Raw genomic sequence first — 21,787 nt, 5'->3', positions numbered from 1 at the left:
GAGATCAAGAGTCACTTATGGTTTGTCTCCCTCCCAATCCCATCTTGTTTCATTTATTCTTCTCCTACCCACTTAATTAGCACAGTTTTATGGATAGTTTGCTCTACTTTCCAAATACATCCAAAATCCTAACATTTCTCATTTCTAACAATCCTAACAATCTCATTTCTACTACTACTACTACCATCCTGGTCCAACCTAAACAATTATGATAGCCTAATTCTAAATGGGCATTTGACTCTTATACTGAGTTCTGACCTACTTATTCATATTGGACTCAGTTTGTCTTCTTTTCTTATATATGAGGTTTGACGAGAGGGATCAGACATTCTGGAAAATTGTAAAATTCTTTAAAGGTACAACTATAAAAGTATGTATTTGTTCTTCTGATTTCCAAGGGTAGAAACCACTTTTCATCTCAATTTTTTTTTAACCAAGAAAAATCTTTACTGTCAAAGTCCCCTCTGAGGCCACCACTAAGGAAGTATTTTGCTGCTTTGGAAAATTGCTTGAGTAAAAGATCTGCCACATAATGAAATTAGCATGAAGGTAAAATTATCTGAATGCAATCAGGCCTCAATAGTAAGAAGGAAGGAGAAAGGAAGAATCCATTATATGCATGCTTCCCCAAAAGAGATTTCCTTAAAAGGTAGAATATAGCCATAATGCCTGACCAATGTAGATGTACATAATCTCTTTAATCATAGGCAGGTCAAAAGTAAAGACAGCTTCTCTAGATCCAGAAAGTGATGAGAACAGACAGTAATGGGAATGGGCTCAAGGCTCTGTGGCAGTCCACTTGAGAAGAAATCAATACTTCTGCCATATTATTCAAGGAACTAGTTAAGGACTGAAAGACAACCAAATGAAAGAAAACAGACAGATGAAGCATTCTGTGAGGGTTTGTGGATAAACCCCAATGCAGGGGATTGTCCTGTGGTTGCATGAGGTAGAGTCAGCAGGTTTGTAATCTAGGGAGGAGAGTGGATAAAAAAAGAATCATAGGTCTAGGCAGGGAACCTAAACCAAAACAAAGGTCAAGATCAGGCAACATAAAAGACACATCAGCAGAAAGATCTGAGACAAGGAGACAGAAACCAATCTTAAAGTTAGCTAAAAAAGGAACTAATAGTAGTAACAACTAGGAATACGTACAGAATTGACAAGTGGAGAAATAAAAAGCAGAACAGTTCTTGGCAGTAGTGACTGGCAGCTCATGAAGTAGGAAAGCATTGGTAAAGCTGAGCTTTAAAATTAGCAAAAATTCAGGGTGCCTAGGTGGATTGGTTAAGTGTTCAACTTTTGGTTTTGGCTCAGATCATGATCTCAGGGTCGTGAGATCAAGCCCTGTGTCAGACTCTGTGCTCAGTGTGGAGTCTGTTTGAAGATTCTCTCCCTCTGCCTCTCCCACATATTTTCTCTCTCTTTCAAATAAATAAATATTTTTTTAAAATTAGCAAAAATTCAAGTTTGGTGGAAGAAAAATATCTAATATATACTTAGGTCTTTGCATTCAAACTTTTTCTAGGGGCACCTGGGTGACTCAGTCAGTTAACCATCTGACCCTTGGTTTCAGATCAGGTCGTGATCTCATGGGTTTCGAGATTGAGCCCGGCATTGCGTGAAGATTCTCATCCTCTACCCCGACAGGAGCAGAGCACAAAAGCCTCTCTCTTTCTCTCTATCTCTTAAATAAATAAATATTTAAAAAAAATTTCTAGCTCTTAGAAAAGCAAGCTCAAATTTGAGTTAATGACATATCCATAATCAATAACATCCTCTTCTTTATAAACTAAAACAGGGAAAATGTGGTTTTTGGCACTTCTTTCATATTTTATTGAAACACAAGCTAAATTTTGTCATTATTTACTTTGTCTTAACTAAGCATTCATCCATCTCTTCAAAAAAAAACATAAATAAGGGGCGCCTTGTTTAGGCGACTGACTGCCTTCAGCTCAGGTCATGATCCCAGAGTCCTGGGATCGAGTCCCACATCGGGCTCCCAGCTTCATGCGGAGTCTGCTTCTCCTTTTGACCTTCTCCCCTCTCATGCTCTCTCTCACTCTGTCTCTCTTTCTCTCAAATAAATAAATAAAATATTTTTTAAAAAACATAAATAAGGAGAAAGAGATGGACAGAAGCCATTTATTTTCTCTTAGAGACTCCTTTAAAGTGGATAAAATATCATGTTCCTTAGTAGAGGAAGAGAAAATAGTTGATATACAAAGATTTCTCTCATCACCACTCCCATAGGATCTTTTACTACCAAAACTAGTCACTGACCATAATAAAAACAAGCAGGCCACGAATATAAATATTTACTCAATGCCTACCCAATGACTAAGAAAAGACAGATAAACACCAAAGGTGTAAGTCTTGCCGTCAAAGTGCTTAAAAAGGAGAAGGAAGGCCAAGCAAAGAAGTATATGCAATCTATATACTGCACGCTAAGACAGCGTAGTGTATGCAGTAAAGCAGACATAAAAAAGAGCAAATGGTCATTTCCTCCTTTGTGGAAAAGCCCCACAGAGGAGGTTTTTCATCTTCCCAGGCTTGAAAGTTTGGCATGTGTTCAGAAGCAAGAAAGAAGGCGTTCCAGCCAAAAAGAACAGGCAGCAGAGCAGTATGCTCAGAGAAGATGGGGGTATGTGGTGTAGAAGCAGTAATAAAAAGCTGACTGGCCAAGAAGCACCCTTCACGGAGTGAGGGCAAACCAGAGGAGACAAGAGTTGGAGGGAAGGGACACAGGAAATTTCTTTTTGTGCTATTTGATTTCCAGGATGATGGCTCATCCTGGAAATGCTATCCGAGAATGCTCATGGAAGGAATTCTGAGTTTGGAACGCAGTTTCATGATACTGGCGTATATAGCAGAAGTCATGTGAGTTGGATAAGATCATCCAGGAAGAGAGAAAGAGTGACTGGGATCAAGAATAATTTGAAAATGAAGTAATCAAGACAGCATGTTGACTGGGGCAAAAGGAAAAGCAAGAGAACGGACACCTGACAGGGAAGCAACATCGAGGACAGACTAGTTAATGAAGTCTCACACATATTTACAGGTACATCAGGCACAGTGGTGACTGGTAAACAAACAGGAAGGAAACTGAATTGGGCAACATCCTACAGAACAAAGAAAAAAAACGTTTCAAGAACCTGAGTAGATGGATCATTAGTGGATCTTATATCTAATGGGTAAACAAGATATCCCCATGATGCCCCAGCACCACTCAGCTTCAAGGGGGTACAAGTCCTTTCACAATGGAAGGGTTCAATATGTCATCACCTTAACCAAGTGATCAAATTTAGTATTGTGGAGAAGTCAAATATTCTGACATTTGATATTTCCAGATATGAGACATGAAGCACACAGCATCCCCCACATAATCTTCTTACCGCAAAATATGTAATGTGAATGTATTTATAATTTTCAGAATATTAAAAATGTAAGCCATAGAAGAACAAGTGAAATGATGCCATAAGAAAGCAATAAAAAGAGTCTAGAAGATGAAGCATTCTATAGGACAAACAGTATAGTCTTTTCAGCATGTATAGTCATTTCAGTCATTCAACAGTATATCATTTCAGTCATTTTGAACAAGAAAGCTTCTAGACTTGGAAAACACAATATCTAAGTGATGTCACTGACTAGATCCTCTTTCAAACAAATCAATTGTAAAAGACATTTCTTTTCAGAGATAACAGGAAATATGTGAACGTGAACTGGACATTACATAATATTAAGGAATTAGTCCTCACTTTATTAAATTGAACACTATGTTATGTTTTATAAGAAAATGTCATGTAGGAAAAATTTTGAGGTGTGTCAACAGGCAGCTTTGCAAGAAACATCACAAAATCTATAATTTCAGGTGAAATGGGAGGCAAAATGTTAACAGTTGTTAGATACAAACAATGGGTATATGAGCATGACTTTTATTGTTCTACTTTTCCATATGTCTGAAAGTCTTCACAATAAAACTTGGTAAAGGGAGAATGGTTCTCAAATAGGCAAAGCTTAAGCTTCATCCCAAGCTAGAAGGAACAAGCTAAGAGTAGGCTCAGATACAAACACGTTTCCAAGAACAAGGACAAAGCAGACAGAGCTCAGAACCTCATGTTTACTTGTGACAGGAGGCAAGACTGATTTCTGGAGACAAAGATTTGAGGAAAGTAGTAACATAAGACTAAGTAGCACAAAGGCCTCAGTGAAATGTCTAGTTCTATCACTTAATAGGAAGGGAAGTTTGGGGAAAATAATCTCTTAACAATACCTCAGTATCTACATTTATAAAATGAGGAAAATATTCATATAGGCAGCAAGCCTCACATGGTGGTTGTGAGAATGAAAGTGAGAAATAAACTTTAATTAGGCACACAATATAATATAAGCAAGTACTGTTATGGGTTTAGGAAATGTAAAAATTAATAAGACTGTTCATTAGTTTACAGTGAAGGAAACGAAAACAATGTTGTGACACATCAGGTAAAATGTCAGACAGAGGCTTAAACTAATTATAATCAGAGCCCTTCAAATATAAGGAAATGTAAGATGTTTGGCTAGATATTGATAAGAAAGATAGGAGGCCTGCACCTAGAACTATGTAGAAGGAAGGATGATACATAAAGGCAAGTGGTTTAGGTAATATTCAGTAGGCTTGATGGTTAACTTGACTTACCATGGTGCCTGGGTTGGAGAAAGAAGTCAATGAATCCATTAATTTATTCATTCATTCAACGTTCGAAAGATTATTTGTTAAGAAACTAGTAAGGCTCATGTTTGGTTCTAGGTAGTGGCAACAACAGTGAAAAAGACAAGCTACCCGTCCTCATAGAGTATACACTCAAATGCAAATAGAAAAAGGGGGGATTGATGTATTCAATATTCACTCAGTATGTAAATACCTAGTAAAGAAAACATATAAAAACTCCCTCCCTCATAGAGCTTAGACCACAATGACAGCAGAGTCAGCTGGCTTAGCCTGCCTGGTTAGGGACTTCCTGTCTGAGAAGACAACATTTGAGCTAAGACCTCAATGACAGGAAGGATATAGTTAGTTTCTTGATGATCTGGAGACAGAACATTTCAGGCAGGAAAGGCAAATGCAAAGGTCCTGTGGTGAACAAAAGCTCTGTGTATCTCAAGGACCAAACAGAATCATCACTGTGGCAAGGACAGAGTACAGGAGGTTTGTCTGCAATGAGATCAGAGATGAGCCAGAGGACAGATTACACAGGGCCTTTCCAGCCAGAGGAATGACTCTGGGTTTTACTCTAAACTTCCCAACTAAATACAAAAGAAAGGCAGGAACTGAGGAGATTTTATGTGGCTACCAAGGATAGAATGGCTCTCAGGAGAGCAGAAATGGAGCAAGGGGACCAACAATACAGAATGGCTGAGAGAACAAAGCCTTGGCCAGGTGTGGTAGGCACTATAATGCCCCTGCTCCGTACACAGGTCCATATGCTAATCCCAGGAAACTGTGAATGTTTCCTTACATGGTAAAAAGGACTTTACAGATATTAAGGATCTTGAGATAGGGCCTGTATTATAGATCCTGTATTATCCATGTGGACCAAATGTAAAAACAAGGATACTTATAAGAGGGAGTGGGGGGTGGGGTGGGGTTCAGACTCAGCAGGAAAAATGATGACTGAAGAGGTTGAAGGGATGCAGGAAGAGGCCTTAAGTCTAGGAGGGCAGGCCGTCTCTAGAAATTGAGAGGGGGGGAAGGAAACATTTTATCTTGAGTCTCCAGAAGGGATCCTGCTCTGTTGACACCTTGATTTTAGCCCAGTGAGACTTCAGATCCCAGAACTATAAGGTAATAAATTTGTGTCGTTTGAAGACACTAAATTCATGGTGCTTTATTACAAAAGCAAGAGTAAGTAAGTACACAAAGTCCAAAAAAGGATAACAAAGATAAAAGGAATCAAATATTGAGGCTGAAATGTTGAAGAGTGACACCTTTGAGTTTATAGCTTCTTAGGTGGAAGTCCACCCAGGTGATAAACCCAAGGTCTGTGTTCACAAGTATAATTTATTAGGGCAGGAGTGAAGGCTTTTGGAACTGAAAAGGTCAAAGAACATCAGGCCAAGGAGTCATTATTAAGGTTACCCAAATAAAAGAATGATGAGAGCACAAGTGAGAGAAGTAGAAGCAGTTACATGCCAACGTCCTCAATGGAGGAACAAAAGTAACTACAAATTGGTAAAGGAAACCGCTGCAAATGGATAGAAGATACTAAAACTGTGTGGAATGAAACTGAAACGGGAAAAGTCTTGCATGAATTTGGAAATGTCTATGTGAAAGGAGATTATGCTGAGTGAAATAAGTCAAACAGAGAAAGTCGATTATCATATGGTTTCACTTATTTGTGGAGCATAAAGAATAGCATGCAGGACATTAGGAGAAGAGGAAAAGTGAAGGGGGAGAAATCGGAGTGGGAGATGAACTATGAGAGACCCGACTCCAGGAAACAAGCAAGAGTATTAGAAGGGAGGGGTAGGAGGATGGGTGAGCCTGGTGGTGAGTATTAAGGAGGCCACAGTTTGCATGGAATGCTGGATATTATATGCAAACAATAAATCATGGAATACTACATCAAAAACTAATGATGTACTGTATGGTGACTAACCTAACACAATTAAAAAAAAAAAAAAGAAAAGAAAGTATGAAAACGTCCACTCCATTACTGAGTCCTGGGTTAAAGAACCTTAACCTCACAAGCTAAGATGACAAAAGAACAAAAGACATAGAGAGGAGTGTCTGGGTGTCTCAGCCAGTTAAATGTCTGACTTTGACTCAGGTCATGATCCTGGCCAGGGAGGGGGATGGGGTACGGTGGGGAGGGGTGTCCCTGCTCAGTGGGGAGCCTGCTTCTCCCTCTCCCTTTGCCCCTCCCAGTGCTCATTCTCTTTGTCAAATAAATAAACAAAATCTTAAAAAAAAATTTAAAGAGAGGTAAGAAAAAAAAAATCAGCAGACTGCAGCATCATGGACGCCAAGAGACGAGCATGGTGGAGAGATCAAGCACTACTTAAAAGTCAAGATAGAATCAACACATGTCTACTGAATTTGGTGAGCAGTAGGAACAGAAGCCAAGTTATAATGTGTTAAGAAATGAATGCAAAGTGAAACTAACACAAGTAAAGGCAGCGCCTGTGTGTGAAGCAAGCAAGAGAAGAGTGGCTTGAAGGATGCTGTTGGGGAAAATGAAGACACCGCCCATGTAAATGCCAATGGGAAAGACCCAGAAGGGAGGGAGAGACTATAGATACAGAAGAGAAAGGATAATAATAGTAAAGTCCTTGAGAAGGCAGAGGATGTGGGACTCAAGGTACAAATGGGTGAGTTACTTTTTTTTAAGAGAGTAGGAGAGAGTGTGGGGGGTGGGGAGGGGCAGAGTGAGAGGGAATCTTCAGCAGGCTCCACACTCAGCGCAGAGCTTGACATTGGACTTGATCTCATGACCCTGAGATCATGAGCTGAGCTGAAATCAAGAGTCGGGTGCTTAACTGAGAGAGTCACCCAGATGCCCCTCATGAATGATTAGTTTTAAGAATCAGATTCTTGCGACGCCTGGGTGGCTCAGTTGGTTAAGCAGCTGCCTTCGGCTCAGGTCATGATCCCAGCGTCCTGGGATCGAGTCCCACATCGGGCTCCTTGCTTAGCAAGGAGCCTGCTTCTCCCTCTGCCTCTGCCTGCCATTCTGTCTGCCTGTGCTTGCTCTCTCTCCCCCTCTCTCTCTGATAAATAAATAAATATCTTAAAAAAAAAAAAAAAAGAATCAGATTCTTCCTCTGTTACCTTAGGAGGGAAGGAGGAAGGATCTGACCCAGGGAGAGACAGGCTTGTATATTCTGTTTGTGAAATAAAAGAAGAGCTCATCCACCAAAGGGGGAAGAAGAGAAGAGAAGTGGGAAATTTGAAAAGTGTAGAGGTTTGACTTAGCCAGTGAGAAGAGGAGGGGTAGGATTCTGGCTGGGAATATACCTATTGTGAGGTGTGCGACAACAATCAGGTGAAAGAAAGCAGACCGTGATGCTGTTTGGATAACATGTAAAAAGATGATTTTTAGTTTGGGCAAGAGAAGCAGATGCTGGAAAAATGGTGGGGCAACAGGCCAAACATCCAGAGAGAATAGTGAGCAGGTTGAAAAGAAAGGAGATGGCCAACTGATTTAAGCTGCTCCTCCAATAGGTCACTCCAGGGGCACAACAGTTTCAAAACATAATAAAGGATGTTAGTGTACAAGCAGATGGCTGATGTGAAGGGGGTAAATAGATGATTGCACCTGTGAAGGTCAAGGAGCCATTATCCGAACACCATAAAACTTATGCAAGATAGTAGGAGCTCTGAGAGTGGAAAGGGAGACCCTGTGCCTGGTGCTAAAGTCTCCAATGATGAATGACCAGGTGGCCAGAAGATAACGGCATAAAGAAAAAGACTCTTTGATTCTGGGCAGATAAAAACTTAACTGATCATAAACTATCATAAATGATTCAAGTTGTTAAAGGCTCTAGCTCTGGAGGGGTACTTGGGTGGCTCTGTGGGTTAAGCAACTGCCTTCAGCTCAGGCCATCATCTCAGGGTCCTCAGATGCTGCGTCGGACTCCCTGTTCAGTCGGGATTCAGCTTCTCCTCTCCCTCTGCCCCTCCCACTGCTTGTCCATGCATGTGTGCTCTTTGTCTCAAATAAATACATAAAATCTTAAAAAAAAAAAAAAAAAAACCTCTCTAGCTCTGGAGTAAGCAGATTGTGGCAAATTCTGGACCTGCCCTCTTACTAGCTACGTAAATCTGTGACTGTGAGCGCATTGCTTAACTTGTCTGAGTCTGTTTCATCATCTAGCATAAGGTCAGCGCAACCTCGTAGGTTATCAGGTCACTGTGCTTAACAAGTATGTGGCACAGAGGAAGCACTAGATAGGTAATAGATCTTATCTATTTAAAAAAATTAGTTTTTCAATAAGATACAAGAAGTAGAACGTTCAGAGTTGAAACCGGCGCACCTTTCTGGCAAGAGCGTGTAATCTTTCAGGAGTGCTATGTGTAGGAACCGCAGCCCCACTGGTATTTTTCTTGTCCTGATTTCCATCTGTTCCGTTTCCTTACTTGCTTTAGATTTTATTCTACTTTTATGTTTCTTGTTCTGTTGAAACAAGGCCCAGTATTTTTAAAAAAATGCTTGTAGAAAAACTTGAATATCGCCTACCTCTTTTTGATCACAAGACTTTCTCAAGACTGCCAAAAAGTCTCATAGTAGAAGTAAGGTAGTACTGTAAGCTGAAGACTTGCAGTTTTGAAAGACCTGTATCCAAGGCTGGACCTTGGAGGGCATCTAGAACTTGGATTTAGGGTTGGGGTTAACTGATAAAAGTGGCCAAATTATTTGGCATAGGTGTTCTATGCTGAATACCTGCCTTCCTTCTATGAGTCTGGAATTCTGGTATATGCCAAGCCTATATGATCAGCCCCTAGCACAAATTTTGAGTGCTGAGTTTCTAATGAGTTTGTCTGATAGCATTTCACAGTTGTCCCAATTTAAGTGTGACTCCACTGGGCAAAGACTCAGGGGAGCTTATGCCTCGTTTCTCCTGGACTTCTGCCTCACTCTTTCCTTTTCCCCTTTTGATTTTGCTTTGTATCCTTTTGCTTTAATAAATCTTAGCCATGAGTATTACAAGTAGGACAATGTGCTGAGTCCTGAGAGTCTCTCTTCTGAGTGAATCACTGAACCTGAGCTTTTGGGGGGCCCTGACACATGAGTTTTTGTCTTAGCTGATAACATCAGCACTATACTGTGAAAAGTTCTGAATGTGTCCTCATGTCTGTAAGTTTTACATACAAGTTCAGTTCAGTTTTCTGTGTCAGCTCTTCAGGAAAAAGACATGAGGAAAAGCCATATAAATAATACAACTCTTCCTCAAAAGGCTTGCAGTATATTCCTTCTATGCTATCTTGAGCAATGTGATTGAGAACATGAACTTCACAGGTCTGAATCCTGGCCCTGTTGTGTACCAGGTGGGCAAGCTAGTATGTCTGGACTCAGTTCCTTTACCTGAAAGATTAGAATAATAGTAGTATGTCTCTCAAAGGGAGTTGTAACAGTTAAATGAGTTTTATGTACTTATGACAACACATGGCATATAGTATTGTATGTGCTGTTATTCCCTCACACTTAAACTCCAGATTTTTTTCTTCCGTGGCTTAAATTGTATGGATGGTATTACCTCTCTATATTAGATTTATTAGATTTTCTTTTTTTAAAAGATTTTATTTTTTATTTGACACAGAAAGAGACAATGAGAAAGGGAACACAAGCAGGGGGAGTGGGAGAGGGAGAAGCGGGCTCCCCATTGAGCAGGGAGCCCGATGTGGGGCTGGATCCCAGGACCCTGGGATCATGACCTGAGCTGAAGGCAGACGCTTAATGACTGTGCCACCCAGGAGTCCCTAGATCTGTTAGATTTTCTAAAATGAGACTTAAAAAAAAAAAAAAGATTTTATTTATTTATTTGACAGACAGAGATCACAAGTAGGCAGGAAGACAGGCAGAGAGAGAGGACGGGAAGCAGGCTCCCGGCCAAGCAGAAAGCCCAGTGCAGGGCTGGATCCCAGGACCCTGGGATCATGACCTGAGCCGAAGGTAGAGGCTTTAACCCACCAAGCCATGCAGGTGCCCCAAAAAGGAGACTTTTTTTTTTAAATTTAAGCTACAAATAATAAAAAATAAACCAAAAAAGACAGAAACATTTTGGTCTCAAAATAACAAAACTGAAATTAAATCTTGGGAATAAACCATATATATATATATATATATATATATATATATACACACACACACAAATATACATATATATAAACTTTTTAACATAAAAGACTCTTTTAATAAATAAGAATGAAGTATAAAACAAAAACTGCCCCTTGGTCACCTGAGTAGTCTTTTTTTTTTTTAAAGATTTATTTATTTTAGAGAAAAAGAGGGGGCAAGCATGCATGAGCAGGGGAAGGGCAGAGGGAGAGGGAGAAAAAGAATCCCAAGCAGACTCCAAGCTGAGCATGGAGCCCAACATAGGGTTCAATCCCAAGGGCCTGAGATCATGAACCTGAGCTGAAATAAAGAATCAGACACTTAACCTACTGAACCACTTGGGCACCCCCCCCCCACCGAGTGTCTTTTTAAGAATGCCCCAAACATATAGTTTCATTCTCAAAATATTCCAAAGAGAAGAGAGATAGGACAAAAGGTGAAACCATAGCCAGAGCAACTTTATGGCAAGAAGATGACCATGTAAGATTTTATAGTCAATTTGCTAATATCTGCTTTATAAGATAGCCTACACCTCCCTCACCACCAACTTTTAAAAAAAATCTGATGTGTTATGACTGAATTATAAAGTATGCACTCACTGTCAGACTTCATTTGTTCAGTAGTGTTACAGGTTCTCGGGAAAGAATAAAAGAAGGACCCAGGTAGAGAGAGACCATCATCCAACCACAGCTTTAAATTCCTGTCTTATTCTAAATCTGACACAAGAAAAATTCTAAGCAATGACCATGCAACCAGAAAATGAGATGAAGAATTTTATAAAGGTTTTCAAATTAGAGATTATTATTCAGCACAAAGAAATGATGACAGGTACTAGGTTCATAGTCATAAATAATGCATTGCTAACTTCTATTTTTTGGGTGCCTGAGACTTTGACCTCAAATCTGCCAGAATTTGAGAGCCACTGATGACAAGGAAACTTGTATCCTATTAGAACCACACTCTACCTAGTGGCTGAGACCAATCACAGGAAAAGTGCTTGCATAGATAACAGACCAGAAGCCACATAAAAAAATTAGCAGAACACTGAAATGTAAGCCAAGAAGAGTGGCTGTTGAGGCTCAATCATAATACGACATGATTGGCATTCCACTGAAAACAAGCTAACTTAAACCTATTCATTTCGCCTCTTCATTAACATATGCTCCAAGACTATTATTATACCAGATGAAATATCTCTTTTCTAGGGAAGAAATCAAATTTCCAAAGCAATTTGATCACTAAGTAAATTCAGACTCACCATTGCAAATGTACTGACAGTTGGTTTCTTTTCTTTCTTCTCATCTTTTTTACTGAAAAATAGTAATAGATTACACAAAACTATTAAAATTACATAAATTTTTAAATGACCAAATGAACATAGATCCTATATTTAATAATAGGACAAAGAAACACATTTGTATTATTCCATAAAACCATATGTTAATAGTATGATCCCATTAATGAAGTTTAAAAATATTTACATGTATTTTAGAAATCTGTATATGTGATTATCACTGGGTATTGAGATTTCTATCAAAATATTTTCTTCTTTGTACCTTTGGTATTTCCTAATTTTTTATGATGAATACACAGACATACAACTTTTGCAATTATTAAAAATAATACTAGGGTGCTTGGGAGGCTTGGATGATTAAACATTTGCTTTTGGCTCAGGTTATAATCCCGGGGTCCAGGAATCAAGCCCCGTGTTGGGCTGCCTGCTCAACGGGGAGTGTGCTTCTCCCTCTCCCTCTGCCCCACCCTCCTGCTTGTGCTCTTTCTCTCAAACGAATAAAACCTTTAAAAATATTAAGAACATAAGAGAACGTACTGTTTTCATTCTACAGTCTCCAATTTACAATGGTTTGACTTTTGGATGCTGAGAAAGGGTTATGCATTCAATAGAAACTCTGCTTCCGGTAAGGAAGCTGGATGTTTTCCCTGGGCTAGCAACATGCAGTACAGCACTCTCTCTTGATGCTGGGCAGAAGCAGTGACGGACAGCTCTCCGTCAGCCATGAGATCATAAGGGTAAACAACCCATACACTTAAAACCATTCTGTACCCATACAACCATGCTGTTTTTCAGTACAGTATTCAATAAATTACATGAGATATTCAACACTTTGTTACAAAATTGGCTTTGCATTAGATGATTTTGCCCAACTACAGGCTAATGTAAGTGTTCTCAGCACATGTAGGGTAGGCTAGGCTAAACTATGATGTTCAATAGGTTAGGTGTATGAAAGGCATTTTCAACTTACGATATTTTTAACTAACAAAATGGGGCTGGGGGAAATACCTAAGTTAAGGAAGATCTGTAATTAGAAAATCATTCATATTCTCCAGAGTTAATTCTCTTAATCATTATCTAAGCAATGCTAGCAGTAGATATTCTATCTACATACTACCTACATATTATCCTCAATCTTTCTACGAATGGAGAGTGGTGGCAATCAGAAGCTGGGCATAAACTAACCTAAGAAGAAAGGTAATTAAATCATTCTCTCTCAGTCAATCTAATTCTGAAAGGAAGTCTGGAGCCCTAAATGTACCATTAAGGCAATAAATCGAATCTAGAAAAGCTATGATCAGAAAAGATGGTCTGTAAACTGTCAGAAAGCTGTCCTCAGGAATAAGAAGGCTGATTATTACTTTGAGCCCAGATTCAAATGACTCTAGCTATAAGCTGTTTTCCACTCTGTGTAACAGCCACCTAGAACATGAAAGCCAGCTAACCGAAAGAAGCCTCTGCCTCTTTATTTTCATATGTACCAACTAAAGACTATTCCAGAGAAGAATCACATGATTTTTATACAGATTTTCAAGTTCAAAAGTAAATTCGTCTTTGTCTTTGTTCTTTATGCTAAGCAAGGTCAAAGAATTGAAGAGACTTCTAAAGGAAAAAAAAATCCACAGCTTACTCCATATTTGGCTTTAAAGTGATGTTAGACGGACATGAAAACACACAAAATACACAAACATAACTCTTCAGAATTGGTCCCACCCTATTCCCAATAAAGCATGGTTTCAGTATCTCTGGAACCAGGATGAGAGGAAAAAAGCAGTCACACATAATTGAATTTTAGCTCCAAGCCTTTTATTTATTTTTTCATTCTCTAAAACTGCTCCTATTCTGGAAATTTTATAATATTTCAAATACTGGCTAAGTAAACACTTCCCATACACAATCTCATTTAATCTTATCTCAATCTCTGTGAGGCAGGCACATTTTTGTCCTTCTGTCAGAGCTGAGAAAGCTGCAGGTGAAGAGAGTTCAGGAAGTTGCCCAAGGTCACACAGCTGGAACAAAGCCAAGTTTAAACGGAAAAGCCTGTCCCCTAAACACTAAGCTACTATTCAGGGCAACCTCAGATTTCTAGGATACTGCATTATATAAAAATACATTTCCACATTGATCTCTCATCCCTACTAGATCATTAATTTATCCTCATCAGCTTGAAACACAGGACTTATAAAAAGCTAGTCTCTTATCAGACCTTTAGAAATACATATATTCCAAATGATACTATCACCCAACCAATATACATATTAGGAAAGCCACATGCTTCTTTTTAATTCCGAATTAGAACATATAGTTAAAAAAAAAAAAAACTCACAGAACAAGAGATGGGATTTGTGGTCATCAGAGGCTGACAGGGCGTGGAGACGAGAAGAATTTGATCCAAAGGTACAAAGATAAGGCTGTCCCAGGGGTGTAAAGTACATCAGGAGGAGTACAGTCAACAGTTCCATATGATACATAGGAAAGTTGTTATGAGTAGATCCTTAGAGTTCTAATCACAAGCAGAAAAAAGTCTTTTTCGCTTTTTCTTTTTATTGTATGTGTATGAGATGCTAGATGTTAACTAAACATAGTGTGATAATCATTTCACAATATACATAAGTCACAACATAAAGCTGTATACCTTAAATTTACATAGTGCTGTATGTCAATTATATCTCAATAAGACTAGGGAAAAATATACAGTTATACCAAGAATAATTAAAATCAGTGATGATGAACACAGCTTAGTAAGAATTTCTCACCTAAAAAACCCACAATTTTGTGTTAAAAGAAGTCTATAGGCAGGGTAAGAAGCAATAATAAAATGAAGGTATGAGCAGGCTCTTTACCACCTCCTTCCACATAACTTCTTACTCCAACATCCCTAAGTGGTTGAGTATTTTTTAAAAAATATTTTATTTATTTGTTTGACAGAGAAAGACACAGCAAGAGAGGGAACACAAGTAGGGGCAGAGGGAGAGGGAGAAGCAGGCTCCCTGGTGAGCAGGGAAGCCCAAAGTGAAGCCCAATCCCAGGACCCTGGGATCATGACCTGAGCCGCAGGAAGATGCTTAAGGACTGAGCCACCCAGGCGCCACCCCCTCCAAGTGGTTGTATATTAAGGACATAATTCTTTAAGGTATCAAACAAAACAAACAACCTAAAAACAAAAAGGGCAGTATCTTCCTTCCACTATGCAGAGTTTTTTTCTTTTCGTGTATATGAATATTTTCATTAAGAAAACTTTCAAATAGAAAAACTGAAAAAGAAAAAACACTGATAATGACTACCCACACAAAATTCACCTAGACTCAACAATTGTTCACATTTTGACCATACGTTCTTTTATCTAAGTCAGTACACATTATCATCGTTAATATTTTGCTGAGCCATTTGAAAGTAACTTGTAAACATCGTGGCACTTCACATTTTCCTACCATTTTCACATTTCAGAAAATAGCAATTTTTATATCAACTAATATCCAATCTACTGTCAAATTTCCTCAGAATATTTTCTATAGGTTTTTCCTTTTCTGATTTTGAACTTAGATATAATCGAGGTTCACATATTATATTGGATGGTTTTGTCTCTTTATCTCTTTTTTATCTTTTTTTAAAAGATTTTATTTATTTGACAGAGATCACAAGTGGGCAGAAAGGCAGGCACAGAGAGAGGGGAAGCAGACTCCCCGCTGAGCAGAGAGCCAGATGCAGGGCTCGATCCCAGGACTCTGAGATCATGACCCGAGCCAAAGGCAGAGGTTTAACTCACTGAGCCACCCAGGCACTCCAATCTCTTTTTTAAATCTATAAGTCCTTCTTCTGCCTCCAACCACATTGACTTTTTATAGTAATAAGATGTCTTGTAGACTGACCTGCATCTGGATAGATCAGTGTCAAACTGAGTCCAAATTGGGATGTGTGTAAGTATAAAATGCACAGCTGATTTGAGAACTTGGTATGAAAAAGAGAATGTAAACTGATTATTAATAATTCTGATTACATATAGAAATATCTTAGATATTCCAGCTTCTTTAGAACATACCTTCAAAATTAATTTCACTTGTTTCTTTTTTAGTTTTTTAATGTTACTACTAGCAAATTAACAATTACAAATGGGGCTAACATTATATTTCTATTGGACAGCATCAGTCTAGAACCTTGATAGGGTTCAGACCAAAATGTTTTTGCAAACATACTTCCCAGGTGGTGTCATGTCACTTACACAGGACTCCACTGAGTGATGCTAGGTCTGATCACTAGGTTAAGATTGCTAACTGCAAAAATCTCTCCACTGAAAATCCTCACTTTCTTTTTGCCTAGCAAACAGTTGGGATAATCATTAGATACAATTTTTCTCCAAATGGTTTGAGATCCATAACAACACTTGCCTGAGTCAGTGATAACAATGCAGGTTCCAATAAGTTAGCTGGCATTCTTCTACAAAAAATATTCCTTTATTCTCACTACCTTTTCCCACCTTTTTTGTTTTCCTCTTCATTTCAGAATTTTATTAAAGATTCATGGACTATAATGTATACAGTATTTCACAATCAAGTACAGTGACCAGCTCTTGTGTTCTTTTTGAACAACAAAAATAGTCCAGGTTCATTTTTGTATGTGTCCCCCCATCCCAACATACATGGTTGTAATTAGCCATTTCTCCAGGGAGTACAGCTTCCATTTAGTGAGGAATGGTATTCAGAAAGGAAGATCTGGCAATAAGTGTACTCACTGCTACTGTCCCCTTCAATGGATAGAAAGTGAACTATTTTAAAACTGAAGTACAGTTCAAATTTAATATTGTTGTTAAAACCTTCTTTGATGTCCCTACTTACATTTTTCTTTTACATTGAAAAGCTTCGTTTCTAATAATAATATACTCACTAAATAAATAAAATCGTTAAAAAAAATAATATAATAAAAGAAGTTGTTCTTTTAGTTTTGTTTTTTTTTTTAATTATTACAATTTACAACTAAGAATGAACCTATGGAGCAAAGTTTAAAATTTCCTGTATGGACACTGCACTGGGATCAAAATTTACTTAACATTTCCCTATGTGGTTCCATTACCAATGATTACACACGAGGCTAGTAGCTTCCTAGTCCTGCAGTCCTCTTTTTTCAGAATTTATTCTACAAGTGTCAGATATGCATTTCCTTTGAAACAATAACAACATCAACAAAAACCCACGTTTAACACCTACATGTGGTTTTGGCTTTCTGTCCCATCTGCCATGCCACAAACATGCAATGTTTCTGTGACCAGAACGTTTATGTTTTACCGGAAGCAAGAGACTGGACCACGGAGCAGAGCGCAAGCAGCACATGTCCGGGGACGTGGGCGAGCAACAGCGCTCGTGAAGCAGAAAGTTCATGAACCACAGAAAAGGATGTGAGAGCAGTGGTGTGTCAGGGGCAGGAAGGCTGAGAAAGAAGCTCGCCAAGGCCGTGGGAATGCGTAAACGCAGTCCTCCACTCAGCCAGAGAACTTCTGCAGAAAAGCCATTTGCGTTTAAGGTTAAAAATACCATCTTCTTTTATTTCAGAGCTGGAGACTAGAAATCCATCTCCCAAATTTCTCAAGCCACGCACAGTATGAAAGTGAAACAAAGTGGCTACCTTTTTTTGCCCATTTTCCAGAAGTTCTTCTCTGCTCTTCCATTACGGCCACCTTCAGGATCCATTGTGACCTGAGGAGAAACCACAGGCCACCGGTCAGATGGGGAACCCGCAGGAGGTGGAGGTGACAATAGTCCACGCCGGCAGCTGGAGGGCGGCGGCGCATCCTGGACTTTGGCGGACGCCGCCGCGGGGGCTCTCGGTCCGGGCTCCTCTCGGGGCGGTGATGTTGCCCCGCGCACCTGCGGCGGGCTGGGAAACCCGCTCTCCGGACCGCGCCGGCTCTTAGCGCTCAGGGCAGGGCAACCCAGTGCGCTTGGTAAGCGCGGAAGACTGCGGGCTGGGGTGCTCCAGGAGCATCCCGGGGGGCTTGCTAAGAGGAGCCTTCCCCTCCCTCCTCTCCGAAGCCCTTCTCCCACGGGGACCCAACTCAGGAAATTGGGGAGCCCGACCCTTCCTGCGAACTTGTCCCCATCTGGCCCTCAGCTTCGCGCGCCCCTACCTCGGACTTTCCTTCGGACCATCCACCAAGATGTCAATTTTGGAAGAAGAGAGATCGTAAAGGAAAGACCGGTCAGACACGAACAACGGACTCGGCTTCTTAGAGCCGGGAGGAGCCGCTGCTCGAATGCGCCCGGGTTTCCTGCGTCCCTGGGAGTGAGGCGAGAGCTCACAGCCCACACCCTGGCGCTCCCGTGCGCAACCAATCAGCCTCATCACTCCGGCTTGCTCTGGGCTGTGCTCGCCTTAATGCTGATTGCAAGAGGAGTTATGTAAACAGGCTGGATTTGCGGGAGGAATGTCCTCTCCTTTCTCTTGCTCTTCAGTAGAAGTACCACAAGAGAAATGCGTGTCAGCTGGATCATGGGGGACACTACACATTTACAGAGTCATATCTCTACATGTCTGCATAACGCTCCATATCCATGGAAATATTTATATTCATCAATTTCCAGTGAAACCCAATAACTTCCATGGGTCTCGAGTAGATAATAGAAATTTTCTTTGCCATTTCATCTAATACCTTTGATAAAACAATCTCCGACCTCGTCCATTCTGTAGTTAAGGCAAGTTAAACTTAGCTTTCTAGCAGCACCTGGAAAAAAGCCAGGTGAAAATTTTCTCCAAGTCTTTCTTCACTATGTTTGGCGGTTTCTGAGGTGTAGCTGTTCATCTTTTATTTGAAGATAAATGGAAGGAGAGAGGAAGATTTTTGAAGTACGTAAATAGAAAATGGACATTTCAGAGTAAAATTAATATTTAGAAGTATGTGATCTTTACAGGTTTTAGTCATCAGATCAATGTCCACGTTTTCCCCAAGGCATTTCTAACTTGATATTTTAATTCGGATTATCTTTAAAAAGTATCATACGTTAGCATATTACTTTAGTTGAAATCTAATTCCATATTTACTGCTACCGTTTACTATTTTTTCTTGTCCACTGTTTTTTCTCACTTTGATGAAAAGTGCAATGTTCACAGGAAGAATTCATAAAGCAGTGTTAACTCACATAAGAGCTTTTCTTCTTATAAGCCTAGGGGAAATAAATGTTTTTGTCACCTTTAGCCTTCATTCTCTGACCTACACCTGTGCCTCTCAGCCAGCTGCAAAAATTTAAAAGAAGAAAAACTTTATTTAATTGTGCTGTGTACTTTGTGCACTAGAGTACACCTGTGCCTCTCAGCCAAATGCAAAAGTTTAAAAGAAGAAAACCTTTATTTAATTGCATAGTGTACTTTCTCTACCTTCTTTAAGAAAATCATACTTGAAAGCCCTAATTTTCTTTCCATCTTCTATTCCAAATATTCCATGCCATACTCTGGTTTCTCTTCAGATTGTATACATCTCTCACTTTTTACCAAATATCCTCTGAATTGATTTTTTTTTTTCTTAGCCATACAGTCAAGTTTCTTTACAAGCTATAAATTAGATTTTCTACCAGGCTACAAATTTTCTCTATGTTGTAATTGGATATGCACGTGACAGCAGGGGTTCACTGGCTAAAGGCCTATCACCAACCCTGTGGTCCACCTGGAGTAAATGTATAAAGCTTTCATCTTTTTCACATCCATTTTTAATTTGATTCATGATTCTGCCCTTTGCTTCCACTGTTGTTTTACTTTGTCCCACCTTCAGCTTATGTAGTCTTCTTATATTTTATGTATCCATGGAAATGGCCTTAAATCCTCCCTAAAACAATGCAGGATTTTTTTAAAGTTTAATATTATGGTAATAATATATCTACAGGCTTAAGCTTCAGGGGAAAACCTCTATCAAGAACATAAGTACTTTAAGGAATAGCCCAGAGAGTATATTTTTTAAATTTTAAATTTTTAAAAATTTGTTAATCTAAATTCAATTTAGTCCACATATAGTATATTATCAGTTTTTTTTTTATTTTTAAGTGTATTATTAACTTTAGGCGTAGAATTTAGTCCTACTAAATTCATCATTTGCATATGACACCCAGTACTCATTACCTCAAGTGCCCTCCTTAATGCTCATCACCCAGTTACCCTTCCAGCTTCTCTCCAACAACCCTGTTTCCTGTAAGAGTCTCTTACGGTTTGCCTCCCTCTTGTTTTTATTTTATTTTATTTTTCCTTCTCTTCCCCTATGTTCGTCTGTATTATTTCTTAAAGTCCACATATGAGTGAAATCATATGGTATTTGTCTTTGTCTTTCTCTGACTAACTTCGCTCAGCATGATACCTTCTAATTCCATCCACATCATTGCAAATGGCAAGATTTCATTCCTTTTGATGCCGGAGTAATATACCATTATATATATGTCATATACATAAAATCTCATATCTCATATCTTAATCTATTCATCTGTTGATGGACATCCATAGTGCAGAGTTTTTAACAAACCTCTCATATATATATATATATATATATATATATATATATATATATATATATATATTTATATTTGTGTTTTTTCACTCCACTGGCATGAAAATATAGATATACAATGTGATGGACCTAAAGCAAAGGACTGTTCTAGCTACTTCTGAGCTGCAGTTTTGCCTTCTTTAAAAGATTTTGTCTCCTGTCAGGCATTTCTTCCCAGTACTCCTGGTAATATCTAACAGCTGAACTTGGCAGTTCCTTCTCAAGCTTCCTTGATTTCCAGTGAAACCCAAGTCTTCCCTCACACAGCTTCAAACAAGCAGCTATTTTTCCTTTGAGAAGTGTGCCTTTCCAAAATTCTGCACCTTCCTGTCCTCCACCGGCATGCAGTCCTTCTACCAGCTCATCTCTGTTCTCCCAGCACTCAGTGTTTGTGTCCCTGCACACCCTGTGGGATTAACACTGGCTAACATATACTAAGCACTGGCCATGTACCAGGAACTGCCCAAGCACTTGAAAAAGATGAACTTGTGGGATCATCACCAGAATCCTATGAAATAGGCACTATGACTTGTTGCTCCCATTTTACAGGGAAGAAATTGAGGTTTGTGTTATTTTCACATAGTTATCTGATTGGTAAGCAGCTGACCCAGCTCTGGAAAGCAGTCCAGCCACCCTAATTACCTCTTAATCACAAGACTACGCTGCAGTACACTATTATAGTGCAACTTGTTTGCACTGCCTTTTGAGGCCCCATTAGACATTTTCATCTACGACACTGTCTTTGAAAACCTGCAATGACTCCGTACCACCTCCTATAGCATATTTAAGACTTTCCACCAGCTTTGGGACCATCTTCATCTACCTCACCTCTTTCTAGTCTCTCCCTTACCTCCAGTACATACATACATACACATTTGTTCCATTTCAGCCTCAGATGATCGACTCTCTTCATCCTCAGTGGAAATCTTTCCACATGTAAATCTGCAACTAAATTGATTTACAACAGTTTCCATCTTCAGTATCTGACTCCACTAAACACTTTGGGAGTTAGAGTCAGAAAAACAGATTCAGTGTCATTTCTGCTGTTCTGTTGCATAAGTTTGAATGGGTTACTTAACTTCTCTGTTTTTCAGTTATGTCTTTGTGAGACAGGGGATAATAATGATACTGTATGGTGTCATGGAAAGATTAGGCGATCTG

At 39.3% G+C, this 21,787-nt stretch overlaps 1 protein-coding gene across 1 annotated transcript in view; it reads right to left on the bottom strand.

The window, feature by feature from the left end:
- The window catches only part of ABCB1 (ATP binding cassette subfamily B member 1), a 104,790-nt gene extending 86,352 nt beyond the window's left edge, over positions 1 to 18,438 (bottom strand). The window contains exons 1-3 of the mRNA XM_059396925.1: positions 18,230 to 18,438; positions 17,729 to 17,798; positions 12,076 to 12,129 (exon numbers count right to left, since the gene is read on the bottom strand). Of these exons, the coding sequence (XP_059252908.1) occupies positions 12,076 to 12,129; positions 17,729 to 17,770 (96 nt within the window). The 5' untranslated portion in view covers positions 17,771 to 17,798; positions 18,230 to 18,438. The remainder of the gene's footprint in view (positions 1 to 12,075; positions 12,130 to 17,728; positions 17,799 to 18,229) is intronic.
- Positions 18,439 to 21,787: the final 3,349 nt, after the last annotated feature.

This window comes from Mustela nigripes, chromosome 4, assembly GCF_022355385.1.
Source record: "Mustela nigripes isolate SB6536 chromosome 4, MUSNIG.SB6536, whole genome shotgun sequence".
Classification (NCBI taxonomy): Eukaryota; Metazoa; Chordata; class Mammalia; order Carnivora; family Mustelidae; genus Mustela; species Mustela nigripes.
This window is presented reverse-complemented; position numbering and strand designations above follow the sequence as displayed.